The following is an 18725-nucleotide window of genomic DNA, read 5'->3' as shown; positions in this document are numbered from 1 at the left end:
CAACACCTGCATTGCTGTCTGTGTTTTGGATATCAACAAGATTGTGTGTGTCTGTGTGTGTGTCAAAATTTAAGTACCCAAACCATTTGCATAATAGAATCATAATACAGTCATATTACAGATCTTAAAACATATACTCAAATGCATATTCTCTCAGTTGTTTACACGACTGGGTCTTATAAAAGCAGATAATCCACACCAACACCTGATACTTCTAACGTTCTTGTCACATAAATTGTTAACAGACTACATTTATTGCATTCCTTCTTGACAGTTGATTTCTGTTCTTTAACATTGTTGTTGATTTAATCAGGCTTAGCTATTCCCAAATACCTGCAAGTCCACTAAACAAGATGTTGTTAGAAAGATTTTGCACCAAGATAGTATTTGCGGGTTTTAGTTGCTGTTGGGTGACATTTTGTGGCTGTTGTAGTGATGCAGATTCCGGGCCAACTAATTCCCTCCTCTTCAGCCAGTTATTGCCCAGGGCAGGACGCTGGAGAAGAAAGGAACCCCTTTTGGCTAATGGTGGTTGGTAGCTCCACGTTCCGTGGGGCAGTGGAATCTGCTCTGGGTTTCAGTCTAAACTTTCAAGGATCTGTCCAAGGTTCTGAACCCATTTTGGAGAGCTTCTTGAAAGTTTGGACTGAAACCCAGAACAGATTCCACTGCCACACTGACATGGAGCCCCCAGCTGCCTCTGCGTTCACTCATTTGTTCCATCATAGATTGGTGGCTAAGAGAGAAGAAAGCTGCCTTGGTCTTAGCTTGTGCTTCACCTTTTCCCACCACAACAGAAGCAGGACTGTGGCCAGTTTGTTCCTTTATTTATTAGATTTGTTTGTTGTTTGTTTCCCAAAGGGCTCCAAGCAACTTACAGCACTGTTAAAAAAAAAATAAATATACCATAAAAACAAAACAATAAACCAACAGCAACCCCCCATAATAGCCACAGGAAGCTTTGGCAGTACACTAATAACAAACAGTATCATCTTAGTCTGTCAAAAGCATGGGGAAAAAGAGAAGCCTTTACTTGGCACCAAAAAGATGCAGCAAAGGTGCCAGGCGCACCTCACTGGGGAGTGCGTGCCCAGAAATGTATTTAATTTATACGAAAGGAGCCCAGGGCAGCAAACAATGAAAACATCTGTAAAACAATTGCAATACAGATGCAGATAAAGGCCTGATCCTAAAAGGTTTGTTGAAAGTGGAAGGTTTTTAGTTGATGCCTAAAAGACAACAGAGATGGCACCTGTCTTTAAGGGGAGGGAATTCCAAAGGATAGGTGCCACAACACTAAAGTCCTGATTGCTGTGTTGTGCAGAATGGACCTCCTGATGAAATGGTATCTTGAGGAGGCCTCTACTTGCAGAGCACAGTGATCGACTAGGCGTATGAGGTGCGAGACGATCTTTCAGGTCATCTTTAATGGTGGCTTGCTTTAAAGGGACATGGTGAAAACCATTTTGGCACTTGGGATGCACCTCAGGAACATGCCTTCCCCTAGCTGTGTGGGGAGTAGAGTCTGAAGGACAGCCTGTGCCCCAACATGGGGGCAAGTAGCCCCCTGGGAACTCCCCCTCACCAGCCCAGTTGACAGCCCCCAGGGTTCAACCAACTTTGATCCAGCAGTACTATGGTGCCCTATGGGCTTCCTGTCTGATCCACTGTAACTCTTCAATCTTGACCCTTCCCCTTTGCGAGGTTCACATGGGAGAAAGCATAAGAGATGCAAAGACGCAGGATCTGTATTGTGACGTGGGAATGCAAATGTCAGTGTGAGCAGCAGCAAGGGGCTTTGACAGAGCTCTCTCTATACTTCTCTCAACTTCCAACACTTGTGTATGAGGCAAGAACATGCGTCAATGGGGGTCAGCAACTGAGTCTCATCTGGCCCAACCCTCTGTTGTTGCTCATTCTGGGATTAAAGAGTCATTTCCCCATATCACAGTTCATGCACCAGTTGGAAGTATGCAATAGTGGCCCATGTGATGCTAACCCTTCAACCCTTGCTCACACCCCAATATTAGTGCTCAATCTCAGAAGGGGTGCATGTGTGTGTGAGAATTCTTAGCCATGAAAGAGGCATAGGGTACTTTAAGGTGCCAGAAAGGAGTCCAGGGAAGCAAAAAGAAACAAGGAAGACTCAGGGGACCACTCCACTGGTCCTCAGTTAATTGCATCTGGAGGTGCACACCACATAGTCACTAGCAGGGGTAAACAATGGGCTGATACTTTAGCTGGGAGAGGGAGGGGGAAAATATGTGAAAGGCCTAGTTGAGGTGATAGCACTGGCCCTGGAATCTTCAGATTCAGACTCCATGTGACTTGTTCAGTCATGTGACTTTATCTTTTTAACTTGGAAAATCCTTCAGCCTCCTTGCATAAAAAAACCAGGTATCAGGGAGTTCCAATAACAATTTAAACAACCTAGTAGGATAATAACTATTAATAATAAAGATTATGATGACTCAGCAGCATAGTCAAGGCACTATTATAAGATACAATATTAAATTGGTTCACATGAACGCCCAAGCTCATCGGAGCAGGTTTTTTTTTTTTACTAACAGGGAGGGAGCCAGGCAAGTCTATTAGCTCATAGGTCTACTTTTGTTTCTTTCCTTCTTTAAAAATATTTTTTCTTACACACACACGCACATCAAAGTGTTAACAGTAGTTTATAAAGCCCTGAAAGATAGGGACATCCTGAGCTCTGGAGCAAGGGCAGTGTATAGAAAATTCTGAAATAAAGCAATACATGCATTATCATTATAAATTCTGCACCATTCAGCAAAGTTCAAAAAGAAGCAAAACAAACAAACTAACAATGGGGGTTTTATCCAATGTTAATCCTACTGAGAGCAGACCTGTTGAAATTAATGGGCATAACTAACTTAGTTCCGTTAATTGCAATGGGCTTAGCTTGAGTACAACATAGTTAAATACAACCCAAACCCCATTAAGAAGATCAGACAGGTATCATTTACCCACTAGGCCAAAAGATGGAAATAATTGCATCTTGGTTTGGCATCTGAAGGCTGGCAGTGGTGGGAATCGTTGGGGTGCTCCATAATGAGGAATTCCTCCACAGTTTATGATACAAAGCTGCCTTATATTGAGTCAGATCGCTGGCCCATCTAGCTCAGGCTTGTCTACACTGACTGGCAGAAGCTCTCCAGAGTGTCAGGCAGGATTCTCTCCCATTCCCACCTGGAGATGTCGAGGATTGAACCTGGGACCTTCTTCATGCAAGGCAGATCCATTGAACTATGGCAGCAAGCCCTCATGAGGAGGCTTATTAGACAAATACATGGAGGAAAAAGTTATCAGTAGCTATTAGCAATGATGGCTTTGCTCTTCCTCCGCGGTTGGAGGCAGAGCTTGGAAAAGTTACTTTTTTGAACTACAACTCCCACCAGCCCAATCCAGTGGCCATGCTGACTGGGGCTGATGGGAGTTGTAGTTCAAAAAAGTAACTTTTCCAAGCTCTGGTTGGAGGCAGCATGTTTCTGAATACCAGTTACTGGAAACTACAGGAGGGGAGAGTGCTCTTGCGCTCATGTCCTGATTTCAGGCTTCCCATAAGCATCAGGTTGGCCACTCTGAAAACAGGTTGCTGGATTAGATGGGCCATTGGCCTGATCCACTAAGCTTTCTTATGTTCTTATGTTCTTTGGCTTACAATAAATGCTTATCAATTAATACAGTAATACAGTTAAAGCAGTGAGCCCAGCCTGTATCTGAGCTGCTATGGTCTGCACCGGTTGTTATTTATATTAATATCCCATCTTTCCTCCAAGGAGCTCAAGGTGGTATACATCATGTTCTTTCTCCTAGTTTTTCTTCCCAACAAACCTTGTGAGGTAGGTTAGATTGAGAGACAGTGGCCCAAGGTCACTCAGTGAGCTTCATGGCTGATTAGAGCTCTGAACCCAAGTCCTAGTCCAACACTCTAACCATTATACCATACCAATGGAACTTTCCAAACACCCTCTTCAGAGGCCTTTCAGTAGAGAATGCTGTGTATGAGATTACATCACCGATGTGTATCCTTTGCCCTGCCTTTAAACAGAGTGAGGCAACCACCTCAGGCAGCTGATTTTGGGTGTCCTGAAACAGCAGCAAGCTGTTATTTTTTTATATTATCATTTATAGTGGCAGGGACTGGGAGTGGGGCTTGCCTCAAATAACTTGGCTGGCCTTGAAAACTATACACCTTGACTTTCTGGAGCAAGAGAAACCATTTGTTTCTCTGCCTCGAGGCAGCAAAATGTCTTGGATTGGTCCTGTTAATGACTGCAGCATCCATTGGTGACTTGCGTGTTTGAATAAGCCATTGTTACAGAGAGAGCTTCATATCCCTTCAGAGGCAGCGCCATTGAATACAGTTGTCTGCTTCATACACTCGGCTGCAATTAATCCAGCGCCATACTAATGCCTGAACCAGTCCTAGTCAGATTTAGAGCAGCCTTTCCTAACCTTTGGGTCCCCAGATGTTGCTGGACTACAACTCCCATCAGCCCCAGCCAGCTGGGCCAATGGTCAAGAATTATGGGAACTGTAGTCCACCAACATCTGGGGACCCAAAGGCTGGGAAAGGCTGATTTAGAGCATTTTGAAATGCTGCAAGTGCAGGGAGTGGGACAGGCCAGGATGAACTGTGACCCACTGACTAAACCTCAAACCACCAGCCTTGTATGGTAGCATGCCAAATGCTTGATGCAAAGTCTTTGTTGTCGCAGTTCTTCTCAGCAGACAACCAGACCAGGGGCTTTAATTGAACCCCTCATGGGCTACTATAAATGCCTGGTTGGCCCAAAAGGGCAACATGTTGTGCAGGCCCTGATTTATGGCTTGTGACATTGATTTGCTGGGAGGGGTCTCCTTAAGTGAGAGGGGTTGGGTTAGTTCTGCCAAGTGTGAAAACCAGCAGATGATAAGCAACGGTATACTCTGTTGTTATTGTTTAAAAAAGAAAAGGGAGAAACTCCATAAAGGGCAGTGCCAAGTGGTTGCTTTATGATTTGGGGTTATAAAGTTGTCAGCGGGTGAAGGGTTGTGGTCGCTTTACGATCAGACCAGTATAAATCCACCCACCCACTCAAGCATACACACACACACATAACACCCCTGTTTTATAGAGCCATAAAAACTGAAGAGGGGCATGGTTTATGAGATTTGTGCAGCCCTAGATCAACTCTCTTCCACAGGGATGCAAACAAATTTGGACGGGCATCTGGAACATTGCCAGCAATGTTTCTGGATGACTCTCTTATGATGGAAAATTATTTCAGTAGGAGGTTACGCTGAGTGAGCAGCAAGTTGGTTATGCTTAAGATCCTGGATGATTTATGCCAGGACTCCCCAACTTAAAACCCAATATGCCCCATGGCTGCTTATCGGAGGCCCCAAACACAGAGGGTTCTGAAATGCCTGGCAGGCTGCCCCACCAGACTTGTTAGCTGGGTTTGCTTTAGTGCAAGGATGGGGACCTGTGGCCCTCCAGGTGGTGTTAGACTCCATTTCACATCAGCCACAACCAACATGGCCAATGGTCAGGGAGGATGGGTATTGTAGTCACAGGTTCCCCATTCTTTGCCCTAGACAGGACCCAAACTTTGGAAGCTGCTTTAGGTCAGGTCTGAGTGTTTGTTAATCTAGCTCAGTATTGTCCTGCTCTGAACGGCAGCTGCTTTTCAGGATGTTAGGCAGAGGCAGTGGCGGCTGATGGCTTCATGTCAGTGAGGCAGTGGAATCTGCTTCAGGTATTAACCCAAACGTTCAAGGAGCTGTCCAGGGTGCTTGAAAGTTCAGACGATAACCTGGAGCAGATTCCACTGCACCACTGACATGGAGCCACAAGCCCCCACTGGGCAGAGGTCTTTCACATCACTTGCTACCTGATCCACATAATGGAGCCAAGGACCTTCTGCATGCAGAGCAAATGCTCTACCACAGAGCCATGGTCTGGTTTGTGTTGTTATGACACATTAACCCTAATTACCACCACCACCTCTACGCATACTTAATTTTTTTTTTACTCAGGGCTGTATGTACAACATACGTACACACACACACTTCTGCACTTTTGACAATTCATATTTTGCATCAGTAAAAGACAGATACCATGCCCTGACCAAATTATGCATAATTTGCAATAATTCTCTTATTTCATATAATTTATTCTAGTTTTGCTGGTTAAGGGAGAGCAAAAAACTATACAGGGTGCTAAAATCCTGCCTCCAACTACTGGAAGTTTTACCCCACACACACACACACATACTCTGTCTGGTTTCTGGGATCACAGCAGGCATTGCCTGCATACTTTCAAAATGTATCTTTGTATTCATAAGGGCTAGAAGCTTGTATTTTTCATAAAACTGGAAGCTCCGATTTTCAGAAAGTGAAATCATGTGTGCTGTACCACATTGTGTGCTTTTTCAGTGTTCCCCACAGCATCTTAGGATGCTCAAAGTTGTGCTTGTCCTCAGTTTGCTGTGAACGTCTGCTAACCAAAACAGGTCAATCTCATCCTTTCCATTTAATCTCATCACTGTCGCGAGTGGGAAACCCAAAAACCACAAGGCAAGTTGGTGTCCTGTGTGCTCTTCCCTCAAGTGGGACAGGGCCTTCTGCTCATAGCCTTAGATGAGCCTAGGTTGGGGTGGCAAGGACTTGTATGTGCCCTGCACAGTTGTCACTCCGGTGTATTTCTTTGGAGTACGAGGACTCTTGTCTGTCTGTCTTTTTTGGAAGAAAAGAGTTTTCCCCTTTAAAGGCTGTCCATGTGCCAGTCCTCTGCATGCATTTCACACTTGTTCTGGCTTGGAGAAGTTGTAAAGTCCTCTTGTCTAAGTGCTTTTCTCTATTACTATTATTGTTATTATCATGATTATTATTATCATCTTAAGTTTTGCTTTCTGTTTTCTCACTCCATTGTTACTCTTTCCCTCTCCTCTTTCCTTCCCTCCTTTCTGCTGTCTTCTCTCCCCACCCGTCTCCTCACTTCCCAACCTGTGTTTTCTCTCCCTGACTACCACCACCCGTTTCTCCATCCCTCTCCTGTCAGCATGGTGAAAAGATGTTGTGTAGACAAGTTGCGCTGTCCCTGCAGACCTGGTGAAGGGATGCCTTTATCTGGTGTGCGCCCTGCTCTTTATCAGCTTCCCTCTTATCTCACTGCACTGCTGCTGCTGCTGCTGCTACTGCTGCTGGTGCTGGCAGGGCGGTAGCAAAATGCTTGGGGCTGGGAAGAGCATAGGGCCCTTGCTGTTCCTCTAGCATCTTTCATTGACTCGGCTTGCACATTGCTCTACAACAGTATCACTCAAGCATAGGTGTTTTTTCCTAGAGTTTTGAGATGGCTGTCAGTCCCCTAAAATGGAGGGGGTGGTGGCCTCTGTATTTTATAAAAGCTTCAGAGTATGAGAGCCTGTAATCCAGTGCATTGGGAGAGCCCTCTTATTGAGGAGAGGGATGGAAGGATCTGTTAATTTCAGTTCTCTCCGTTTCTCCTTTCTCCAATTTTAAATTCAGTTCTGCAGCAATTTGTGATTTTTTAAAAACAAAAATCCTCATGAAAATTCTTCAGCATTTTACTGTGAATTTCTCCCAGTAAACACGTTTGTGTATGCAGTTTTGACTAACGAACATTCCAACAAGCAATTTCTCCTAATATTATTTATTTTGTATGTTAATTTCACCAATATATTCATTTTTATACACACTTTCCCCTAATATATGCTCTTTTGTAAACATTGTTTGGAGAACTGAATCGCAAAATTTGGATGAAGTGCAAATATCGAAGGACGGCTGTGTTTCGGTTCTCATATTGTTTCGGGAAGTGCAAATTTGATGGATTTGGCTTTAAATGCAAACTGAATTGAAGTTCTCTCCCATTCCTAATTGAGGTAATGCCATGCTTTTTGCAACCTTCCAACATGGTGTCTCATCCTGGAGGAAAGAGCCTGCGTCTCTCCTTTACATTTCTTCCTTCTCTGTTTCAACCTACAGCCAGGAAGGAAGATGCAAAGAAAGAATAAACTCTGGTTTCTGCCATTGCTCACCAGTAGAACCACTTTTTCCAGTTGTCCTTTGTTGTTGGCATTCAAAGATGCTGCACCGGATGGGCAAATCATGCATCTCATCTAGGTGTTTTCTCCTTTGGGTGTTGGACACACTGGTAGGGAGCCTCAGGAGCTGTGCGGTGCCCCGTTAGTCTTCTCTTGCTATAGAGTAGTTATCACTTGTTCTGAATGATTGTGAGCTGGACAGTTCAGAAAAAAACTTGGCAATTTGAAGCTCGGAGCCCAAATTCTACAGAGTCTGGTTCATAATTTGATATGTGGCCAATACATCATGCCATTCCATGGCATCATGTGTTGTATTGTTTTTGCAAAAAAGACAAATTAATGGAGGATAACATGATCAGTGTTTAATAGGAAAGAGTATGGTTTTGCATTCAGAGCATCCCCCTGAACAGTAATTTCCTTACATGCCGTAAGATGAAATACCAGATGAGATGCACTCTGAGTCTAACTTTGGCCTTAATTTAAAAGTTGTACTCATTTTTTAAAAAAATGTGTATATGACATTTAGCATTTCCAGAGCAAAGCATTTTCTCTGTCTCTAAATGTGCAATCTAGGCTATTTCATCAGAAAAAAGCATCCAAAATACCCAGATTAGGAAGCAGGGAGAATGAAATATTGACTACACACTGAATCTGATAATGTTTATGCCATTAGGAATGTGTTAGCCTGTAAGGGGCTACAGGACTATCTGTCGAATTTGCTATCACAGACTAGGAGGACTACCCCTCTGAATGTTATTGTACTTGATGAATTGTAGTTTATAGGAACATAGGAAGCCACCTTATACTGAGTCAGACCCTTGGTCTACCTAGCACAGTACTGTCAACTGACTGGCTGCGGCTCTCCAGGGTTTCAGGTAGGGATGATCCCCATCCCTTCCTGGAGATGCCAGGGACTGAACCCGGTACCTTCTGCATGCAAAGCAGACACCCTACCACTGAGCCACAGCTTTTCCCCTAAGAAACATGACTTATGCTGTGGATGATACTGTTGATGAGTGGCTGACATTTGCTCCATCAATATTAAATTAGACAAGTTCATAGAAGATGTTTCTATCAGTAGCTAGAAGTCCCAAAACCTGAACATGGAGCCTCGACCGCAGAGGTAGTCTAAATACCAAATGCAGGGTGTATACAACACTAACTACCATCACTTTCAAGTTCTGCCTGTGACTTTCTGGTGGCATCTGATAGAAAACATTTGGAAATAGATTGCTGGTCTAGAAAGGCCCTTGTCTTAGCAAGAAAGGCACTTCTTTTGCTCTGAATCTTAATCTTGATTGTACCACAGTAGTACTATTATTTTTTCCCTTGAAAATCCTGTTTGATTTGATACATTATCTTCATCCTTACGGACAGGGATTTTTAAATGTTATCATTCCCCTTTTCCTTCCAGGATGAGCTTATGGCTCAAAACTAGGAGTGAAAGTATCACACACAAAGGCTTATGTGATTTTAAGTAAGGGTGCAACAAATACCCACAATAAAAATATCTAGAATGTCAACCTTGAAACCTTATTATGAAAAGTGCTGTTGATTAGTGTCCTGGCTTCCTTTGTCATCCAGAATTTTGCTGTTGTTGTTACAATGCCTTCAAGTCGATTACAACTTATGGCGACCCTATGCATTTTTTTTAACTTGGGGAAAAACCGAGCTGAGCTTCTGCTGTATTAGTTAAAGTAAACTACATTTGTAGTTGCAGATAAATATATAAAAGTTGTGGGGGGGTGGGGTAGAAAGGATGATACTTCACAAGTGGGCCATTTGCACTGAATGGTGTCCAATAGCTTGGAACCCTTGACAGTAGCAAGCCAGCTAGTTAGTGCAGAGGCAAGCATAGCACCTATTCGGATGGGAAAGAGTGATGAACCGGAGGCTGGGATGCTGTACAGTAGCAAGCCAGACAGGCAATTCTGCATTATGTAGGATCCAAACAAGCATGTGAAATAACCATTTGGAAAATCCTGCCACTGCAAGATTGGCTTGTCTATTTTGTACATAAGCGGCCTGTGAACATGGGATATCTCATTTCAGTGCGGTAAAAGTATTCACAGAAATAATCAGAGAGGTTTCACAGCCTGTTATCCTCTCAGGACATTTATTCCAATGCAATTAGTGTAACTTACTTCAATATGTCACTATATCCATATAACTATAAGGTTGGTTTCCAAAGAGACGAGTTCATGCATGCATTTCCTGAGTGTAATGGGCTGAGGAAATGTAGGACGATAGAAAACAGGCATTGTAAATGCCAAAGATGGCACAAAAAGTTCATGGTAACTCTTCTTGCTCCTTATTTATTTAGTCGTACAAAAGAAATGATTGATATCAGCTCTTGTTTGGCTTTATGTATGGGTTGTATCCAACTGTTCTACTGGGAGCAGACCCATTAAAATTAATGAGCCTATGGCGACCCTACGAATAGGGTTTTCATGGTAAACAGTATTCAGAGGGGGTTTACCATTGCCTTCCTCTGAGGCTGAGAGGCAGTGACTGGCCCAAGGTCACCCAGTGAGCTTCATGGCTGTGTGGAGATTCGAACCCTGGTCTCCCAGGTTGTAGTCCAACACTCTAACCACTACACCACACTGGGTCTCAATGAGCCTATTAGTCATGTCTATTCACTTCAGTAGGGTCTACTCTGAGTAGGATTAGCATTGAACACTCAATAAATCAAAATTAGTCCTATCCATTTTCAGTGAGTCTACTCTGAATAGGACTAGCACTGCATACAGCACACACACTTCAGTGAAAAGGTTCATCTTTGAAACTTTATTATGAACGTGCTTTTAACTAGTGGCCTCATAATTGGTGGCGGCTCGTGGCTCCATGTCAGTGGGGCAGTGGAATCCACTCTGGGTTTTAGTACAAACTTTCAAAGTTTGAAAATTCAGACTAAAGTCCAGAGCCACCCATCGCTGCTCATAATGTAACATTAACAAGGAGAAAGTTTAATCTTTTTGCTGAGCTGGGCAAATGCAATTTTCTTGATTTAGTGTTTCTCAATGAGAGAAGCAGCCTCCTAATTTTCAACATAATTCCAAATGTTCTGTAGGAAAGAGGGATACAAAGTTGGTTGGATCTCCTTTCTGCTGTCATCTTCTACACCACTGACTGGATCTTGATAACTTGTTTGCCATCTACCTACATCTTCTCTTGGAAAACATCAAATGGGGATTACTAATCTCTGTCTGTCTGTCTCTCTGTCTCTGTCTGTCTGTCTGTCTGTCTGTCTGCCTGTCTGTCTGTCTGTCTCTCTCTCTCTCTCATCATGTTTTTCATATTCCTGCTGTTCATGTCCCAACTTGTTAAAAACATTTTTTTTAATCTAATGATGTGTTTCCATAATTGTCCGGAATGGTATGACACTCAGGCTGGATATTCAGAACATATGTTAAAGGAAGTCTCTCATTTTTAAACAGACATGGTTCCCTCTGCCATCTGTTTTTTTCTGTTGCATCTCAAGTTTGAAAATGGGGAGTTAATGTATTATGGGAGGCAGTGAAGAACCTGTGATGTGGTTGAGTGTCATCTGAAAAATATGAAGTCAAGGAGCTCGAAAGATGTACTATGTTCCTTTATTTATTCATTTATTTGCTTGTTTAAAGCTGGCCTTTCTGAAAGGACCAACTATTTGTCGTCATCTTTGTTCCTGGATCTTTTAAAAAGTAGTGACAACACAAGAGTCATTTTCTCTGCAGTGTAGCAGTACAGAAGATGGAGGCAGATGGGAATTTGAATAACATTTCAAGACCCCAGGAGAAACTGGACAGACGGATAACATTTTCACTATTATCTGTCCTACATTAGCATTCATTCAGACTTCCATCCTATCTCCATACCAGAAGTGTTAGGTTCAATAAATATCTGTTCCTACTGTATAAACCTGTCTTTTGTCACATTTTTTTTTTTAAAATAGAAAGCCTGATCACCTGTTTTAGTCACTACACTTACCTAGGGTTTTGGGGATCACTGCATTATGAACTGTTAGCATTGGGTATTTTGTTCCTGTCACAAAACCCTTTGCATATTCTGGTGTTTGCTCAAATTATAGAAGATTAGATAGGACCCTGGCCCCCTTCGCTAATGTTTTGAGAAAGCTGGAGGGAGCATTATGCTAGTCTTATTCGGAGTGGATCCATTGAAGTTAGTGGACATGACTAACTTCGGTTCATTAATTTCAGTGGGTCTTCTCTAGGGGTGGAAGGATCTGTTAATTTCTGTTTTTTCTGTTTCTCATTTTTCCAATCTTAAATTTGGTTCTCCACATTTCTGCAACATTTTTTTAAAATCCTCACAAAAATTCTTCTTTTAGTGTGAATGTATCCTAATAAACATATCTTTGTATGCAGTTTTAACTATTGCAAGCAATTTCTCCTAATTTAATGCATTTCTGTATGTTATTTTGACTAATATATTCATTTTTATGCACACTTTCCCCTAATATATGCCCTTTTGTAAATATTTATTGGAGAACTGCACCACAAAATCCAGATAAATGTGAATTTCAAAGGATGGCTGTGTTTCGGTTCTCGTATTGTTACGGAAAAGTGTGAATTTGATAGATCTGGCTTTAAATGCAAACTGAATCGAATTTCTCCCCCATCCCTAAGCGCTATAGGACTAAAATGGGCGGGGAGTCAGAGATGGGACTTATGAGTTTAATTACAGCCACCCTACTTCCCCTCACTCCAGCCCAATAATCCAAGTACTGTTCTGGGTTATAGTTGCTAGTGAGGATTGAGGCACAGAGCCCAGGACTTTATTAGAGCAGCACGAAACTAGGCAATGGTTTATGAGAACTGTGTAAGGTAACCTTCGCCAACCTGGTGCCCTCCAGATGTTTTGGACTACAACTCCCATCAGCACAATCATGCTGGCTGGGGCTGATAGGAGTTGTAGTCCAAATTATCTAAAGGGCACCAGGTTGGCAAAGGCTAGTGTATGGTCTGGCCATCGGTGGTGTGTGTGTATTAGAAATTTGCTTTGGAATGTTCCTCCTCCCCTAAACTGCATGGTTTTGTAAGAGAAGAAACAGGATACTAAAGCAAGGATGGAAAAAAGTCATGAGAAACAGAAGCAGGAATGTCAACCAAGAAATGAAAATAGGACACCATGGTCACACTACTGTGAACAAGGTACAATTCTGCATAGGTGTAACCTACCACTCCTCTGAGGTGGTTGGGGCCCTGTGCATGAGGGCATTTATTTGCTTTATTCGTCATCACATTGTAGCTTAACAACAACCCAGAAAAGCAGGTGAGGCTCAGAGAGCATGTGTAAGGAATTGGTGCATGATAATCCAGTGAGCTTCAAGGCTTAGAATGGATTTAACTCCTTAACTTTAGTTCCTTGGCCCTAAACCCGTATACCACATTTCCATTTTGGAAACGGAAAAGGAGCATGGGGAAGTTTGAAAGAAGTCTCCCCAAGATTAAAAAAAGAAGAGCCTTGCTGAATCAGACCAAAGACCCATATAGTCTAGTCCAGCATTCAGATCACAGTGGCCAACCAGATGTGCATGGGAAGCCCTGTGATGTGGACTTTGCCTGCTGCAAAGGAGGCTTGCCCCTTCTATGGGTACCAGGGAAGATTGCTGCAGTGTGATGCATAAGGAAGGGGGCACAGACAAGAATGGCAGTTGTTGGCACTGTTTGTCCAGCTCCTGGAATTTGACAGGGGTCCCTAAGCCAAAGAGCATTGTGGCAGCTTTTTCCTGTCCCTTGATGTGGATGATTATGCTGCTGTTGGTGCCTCCGTGGTACCAGCCACCCATTCCCAGTGCACTCCTTCCTCTTCTGATTACCAAAGCAGTCAAGACTTGTATAGCTCAACCTACCTGGTCTAATGGGCCAATTACCTCACTATGTATAAGATGTACTGAGAAATCAAAGACTATAGGAAATTCACAGCATCTTGGCAATGCTTCTTGGCCAAAAGAGGCATGAATGCAGTGATTCGCTGTTGTGGGAGGAGGTCATCTGCCCTAGTCCTTCACCTCATTCTTTTTGGGGTATGGGGACAAGGGCCCCTGATAGAGGAAGCCTGCCTGTGGCTTTCTAGAACCTGTGTCAGGTGTCTGGCCATCCATCTTGAAATAAAGAGAATACCTTTCAGCTCCCTCCAAATGCAATATTCAGGGAGAAATTTAGATATGATAAACTAAGCCCAACTAGAACTAGGCCTAGTGAGCCTCCTGAAGAAGAACCTTCTAGAAATGTGATGTCATTAAGGAGAAGGTCCTAGTACCAAAAACACTGAATTTAACCTTCCAGATGTTGTAACCCTGATGGCCATGCTGGGGTGGGCATGTGGAAGAAATCTCAAATTAAGATCCATTAATGTTGATGGAGTGAGTATGTTTTGAGTTGTAACTGTGGTCTCTAGACAGCCAAACCACATGGTGTGGTCTATGGCAAAACTAATCAGCTGGACTCTGGGCTGTGGTTGTCCAAAATCAGTTTAAAGTATGGCAATATAATGGTCGAGATGCATCCTTGTCCTGTAGTTGAGAAAGTCACCGGTGGTCTAGGAGGTCTTCTACTTCCTCTTGTACCTTCCAAGACAATTTGCAAGGCTTCCCTCCCTTTGAGTTGGGTGTTATGTTGTGTGCATGTGTGGTGAACAGGCAGAAATAATAGCTCAGCCTTCAGAAACATATGAAGAATGGAAATGTGTGCTGGAAATGGTTCAAAATGGAAGGGGCTCCCCCATTGCATCTGCCACCCTGTTTATCGCCTGTCCTTTACTGTTTGTGCTGCAGAGTTGGGATGCATCTCTTGCAGCAAGAGTTTAGTAATCTGCCCCACCACTGTGAACACCCCTTATGTGCCTTCTTCTGTTTTGGTTATCCCTCCCTTTTAATTCCGAAAAGTGCCTTATTGGACATAAGAACTGACACTTTAATGATTCTTTTTAAGATTGCAGATATTGTTAAGCCAAGAGCCTTGGTGCCAATTTTATTTCATCCCCCCCCGCATGATTTCTCTAGAGATCCAGCCATGTGCAGGAGTTTAATTCTGTTCACAGGAATGGCCAGGGGCCGGAGTCCTCATGTCTTTTTCTGTAACCTTTGCCTGGTTCGACCCCAAACATCCTTTACCGTGGGAATTCAAAAGTAAAAATCCCCAGAAAAAGAGATGTCTGGGTTGGTTGGGGATGCCATGGGGAGCGGGGAGTGGGATGTGTGCGTGCGGAGAGCTAACATTTTCATTTATTGATGAAGAGAGGAGGAAAAAAAGGCTTCCCCTCCAGCACCAGTGTGGTGGTGTGGACCCTTATTCTACCATCCTAGGACCCTCCTCATATTTTTCCCCCTTTTTCCATGGCAGACCTGGCGGAGGTTGAATGCTCTCTTCCCAGCACAGAGAAAGAGAGAGAGAGAGACCTCCCTTGAGACAGAATATGGCAGGGGGCCACTGATGGCGCTTGTCTGCTTTGTCTTTCTAGAAAACGTCAATCTCCAACCCGGAACGCTGCTGCACCTGAGAGGCTCGAAGCTCTGAAATACCAGCGGATAAAGAAGCCCAAAAAGTCATCCAAGGGCTCCTCGAAATCCAAAAAACAAATCAGTGAGTGCGAGGAACACAAGACTCCCGCTTAATCTCTCCCTGCCTGTCCCTTCCCACTCTGAGCCTGGCACAATGCTCATTGAAGTCAGCGGCTTGTAATGGGAATTGATTCTGGGCCCAGAGCATGCTACTCTGTCCTGGTTTGGGGCCTGTGTCCTGTTCACTGGATGTTCAGAGGTGAAAGATCTACCTGCTAGGTCCCCAACCCTCACCCGCCCCATGATATTTGCCTCCATCCATTACATCAGGTGTGGGGAACCTTTGTCCCTCCAGATATTGCTGAACTACAACTCCAATCAGCCCTAGCAAGCATGGCCAATGGCATGGGATGATGGGAGTTGTAGTTTGGCAACATCTGGAGGGGCCAAAGCTCCCTGCCCCTGCCGTAGGCCAAAGGTAGTCTATAGCCCTTCTAATCTCCACTTTCTATAGACCCTGACCTGGTGTTGCCCAAGGTTTTCCAGCAGATTTCTGCCAAGCCTCTCTATTTGTCTTTAAGCTCCTGGGTCTTTCTCATTTCCTCTTTCCTTCTACCCCAGTTCCTCAAAAATCTCTCCTAACTCCTCCTCCTCTTATTTTCCTCTTGGTTGTTATCTTTATTGAAATGAAACCTTGCCTCAAGGCTGATCCATCCTCTTGGCAATCCCATGAGCTCCATTTTCCTCTGCCATGTTCTCCTCTCTGCATACAGCAAATCTTCCCACTCCCAAACATTGCTTTTCTTTTCTCTGCTCCTACAAATCACACAAATGCTAAGATAATGCCTGTGCCTTCACTATATACTGAACTTTTTCTTTCTTTCTGTTTGCTGTCGGCTTCAAAGGCCAAACTGAACTGTCGGTCGCCCATGCATCCTGCCACAATACCCGTACAAAATGATTAACCGTCCTCTTCTGTCATTTTTCACCCTCCTCTTCAGATGGTTCTGCCTCCCAGGTTCAGCAACATCCTAACTCTCAGGTACTGTGGCCTGACGAAGCTGTCTGTCTCCGGAAGAAGAAGAGGCACCCTCGCCAGGACCCCTTTGCCCGCCTCTCAGCACTGAAGGATGACCTCTGCCACCGTCAAGTTCCTGAGGACCAGACAGCCATTCTCAACAGTGTGGACCATGATGATTCCAGTGGGCATGCAACCTTACTTTAGAGTAGCACCAGCCAGAGAAGGGACAAGGGGGAAGTGGGGTGGGGGTGGAGAAAGGGTGCAAATATCTTGAGATTTGGCAGGGATCCACAGTGGAATGGAAGGCAGAGAAGAAGCTGAAGCACAGAGGAGTGTGTATGTGTGTGTGTTAAACATTTGGTTGTGTGGGCTTCAGTCTTGTGCTTGGGTACCAGCACGGAGGGAATATGCCTAACAAGCAATTAATATCTTCAGTACGGTGCGCAATACCCTTATGCGGTGTTTGATCAAAGTAAACCCAGCATCAAGTCTTTGACCACTGCAAGGGGTGAGATTTGCACCTCCCTGCAGCACTTTCAGTTGCAATGCAATCCAATTAGGATAGGCAATATCCTAATAGAGAGAGAGGGAAGGGTGAATCTCAGCTTAAATTAATTAGCTTTGCTTTGATCTCATGCAGCGGGTCAGGCAAAGGAAGAGCTAGGTGCATGGAATTCTAAGGGAGAGGGAGACAGAGCTCTAAAGCGACCACCTTTTGTAAAAAAGAAAAATCTGGTGAACCTCAAACCTTCTTCTCTGTGCTGTGGCTTTCGTTTTCGTTTTATGTGTCCTGGAAGGGAGAATGAGACTTCACAACCTGGTTTCTAAAATTATATAAAGAGTGTTTTTTTAAAAAAAGAAAAGAAAAGGGGGGGAAATATACATACAGGATACAATGTATATTTATACAGTGTGTGTTTTAATTTAGGTAGAAAACCCTGCAGGGAGAGAACAAGCTACTCTAATTCAGGGAGCAGGTTGGGATTGCATAGGATGTAGTTAAGAAACAAAGATTTCAAGCTGAGATTTATGACCGAATGGGTTTTATTAAAGTATTGCAAAAATCATAATCAAAACACACACACACACACACACACACACACCTTGTTTCAACTGTCACAACGTTTTGATGTCTGAATATTCTAAAATACAAATTTTCAGTTTACCTTCTTATCTGTCCTATGAAGACTAGGATTAGAGTGTGTATTGTGTTTTGCACAGTTGAAATCAATGTACACGAGAACCTTCTTAATTTCTACTAAAAAGGTTGGAAGATTTCTATTTTTTTCCAGACCTGAAAAGAAGGTGACAGTTTGTTGAAAATGCTAGGTGTCTGCATCCCCCGACTATAAATTCTGGCAAATTGTAGGTTTAGTCTGGCTAATTTTAAGATGCAAATTCTGATATGCTCTTATCTGTTCCGTAGTACATTATGAAAAACAAAAAACTAGTATTTGTACTACAAAACCTCACTGCATCAGTGCCTCCATTCACTTGATCTCTGCTGAAGTGAGAAGTTGTTTTAACTCTTTGTGCAAGTGTAACTAGGCGAGGTTCTGCTGTGATTTCTGGTGCTTCCAGTCCCTGCCCAGACAGTAAATCAGGTGTGGCATTCCAGTGCAGCAGAATGAGCTGGCAGAGTCCTGTAGCACTCAGACGACAATTTGTGGGTTCACTGCTAGGGATGTCAGACAAATCTGATGAAAATGAGAGTGGAAACTGCCAGTGTTTGCCTATTTGTCACATATCCAGAATGGAAACCCATCCAGCAAATACTATCAGTATTCACTGTTGTTGCTTTCAATCAGCAAATGACACATAATTGCTTCTGCTTCCCTCTCTCCCATTTGCATTGTGTTTCCTTCCTACTGAAATTAATGGGTTGGAATAATGTAATGACAATGTGATTTATGCAATTAATTGCATCAATTATGTAGGTGATGCAATTTCACCACAGAGGACAGTGAGACGAATAACACAGTTCTTGGCAGAACATTAACTGCAGTTGAACAGAAGCAGCGTTGCATGTGACAAAAAAAAAAGTTGGAATGGAAATCAATGCCTTCTCTGATCCCTATTTGCAACCTACAAAATTAACTGCAAGTACAAAATGAGCTCAGTGCTA

At 43.4% G+C, this 18725-nt stretch overlaps 1 protein-coding gene across 1 annotated transcript in view; it reads left to right on the top strand.

Moving 5' to 3' along the window:
- IGSF9B (immunoglobulin superfamily member 9B) overlaps window positions 1–16804 on the top strand; it is a 137982-nt gene extending 121178 nt beyond the window's left edge. Inside the window, exons 19-20 of the mRNA XM_061592582.1 lie at window positions 15540–15661; window positions 16581–16804. Of these exons, the coding sequence (XP_061448566.1) occupies window positions 15540–15661; window positions 16581–16804 (346 nt within the window). The remainder of the gene's footprint in view (window positions 1–15539; window positions 15662–16580) is intronic.
- Window positions 16805–18725: the final 1921 nt, after the last annotated feature.

Source organism: Rhineura floridana, chromosome 12 (assembly GCF_030035675.1).
Source record: "Rhineura floridana isolate rRhiFlo1 chromosome 12, rRhiFlo1.hap2, whole genome shotgun sequence".
NCBI lineage: Eukaryota > Metazoa > Chordata > Lepidosauria > Squamata > Rhineuridae > Rhineura > Rhineura floridana.
This window is presented reverse-complemented; position numbering and strand designations above follow the sequence as displayed.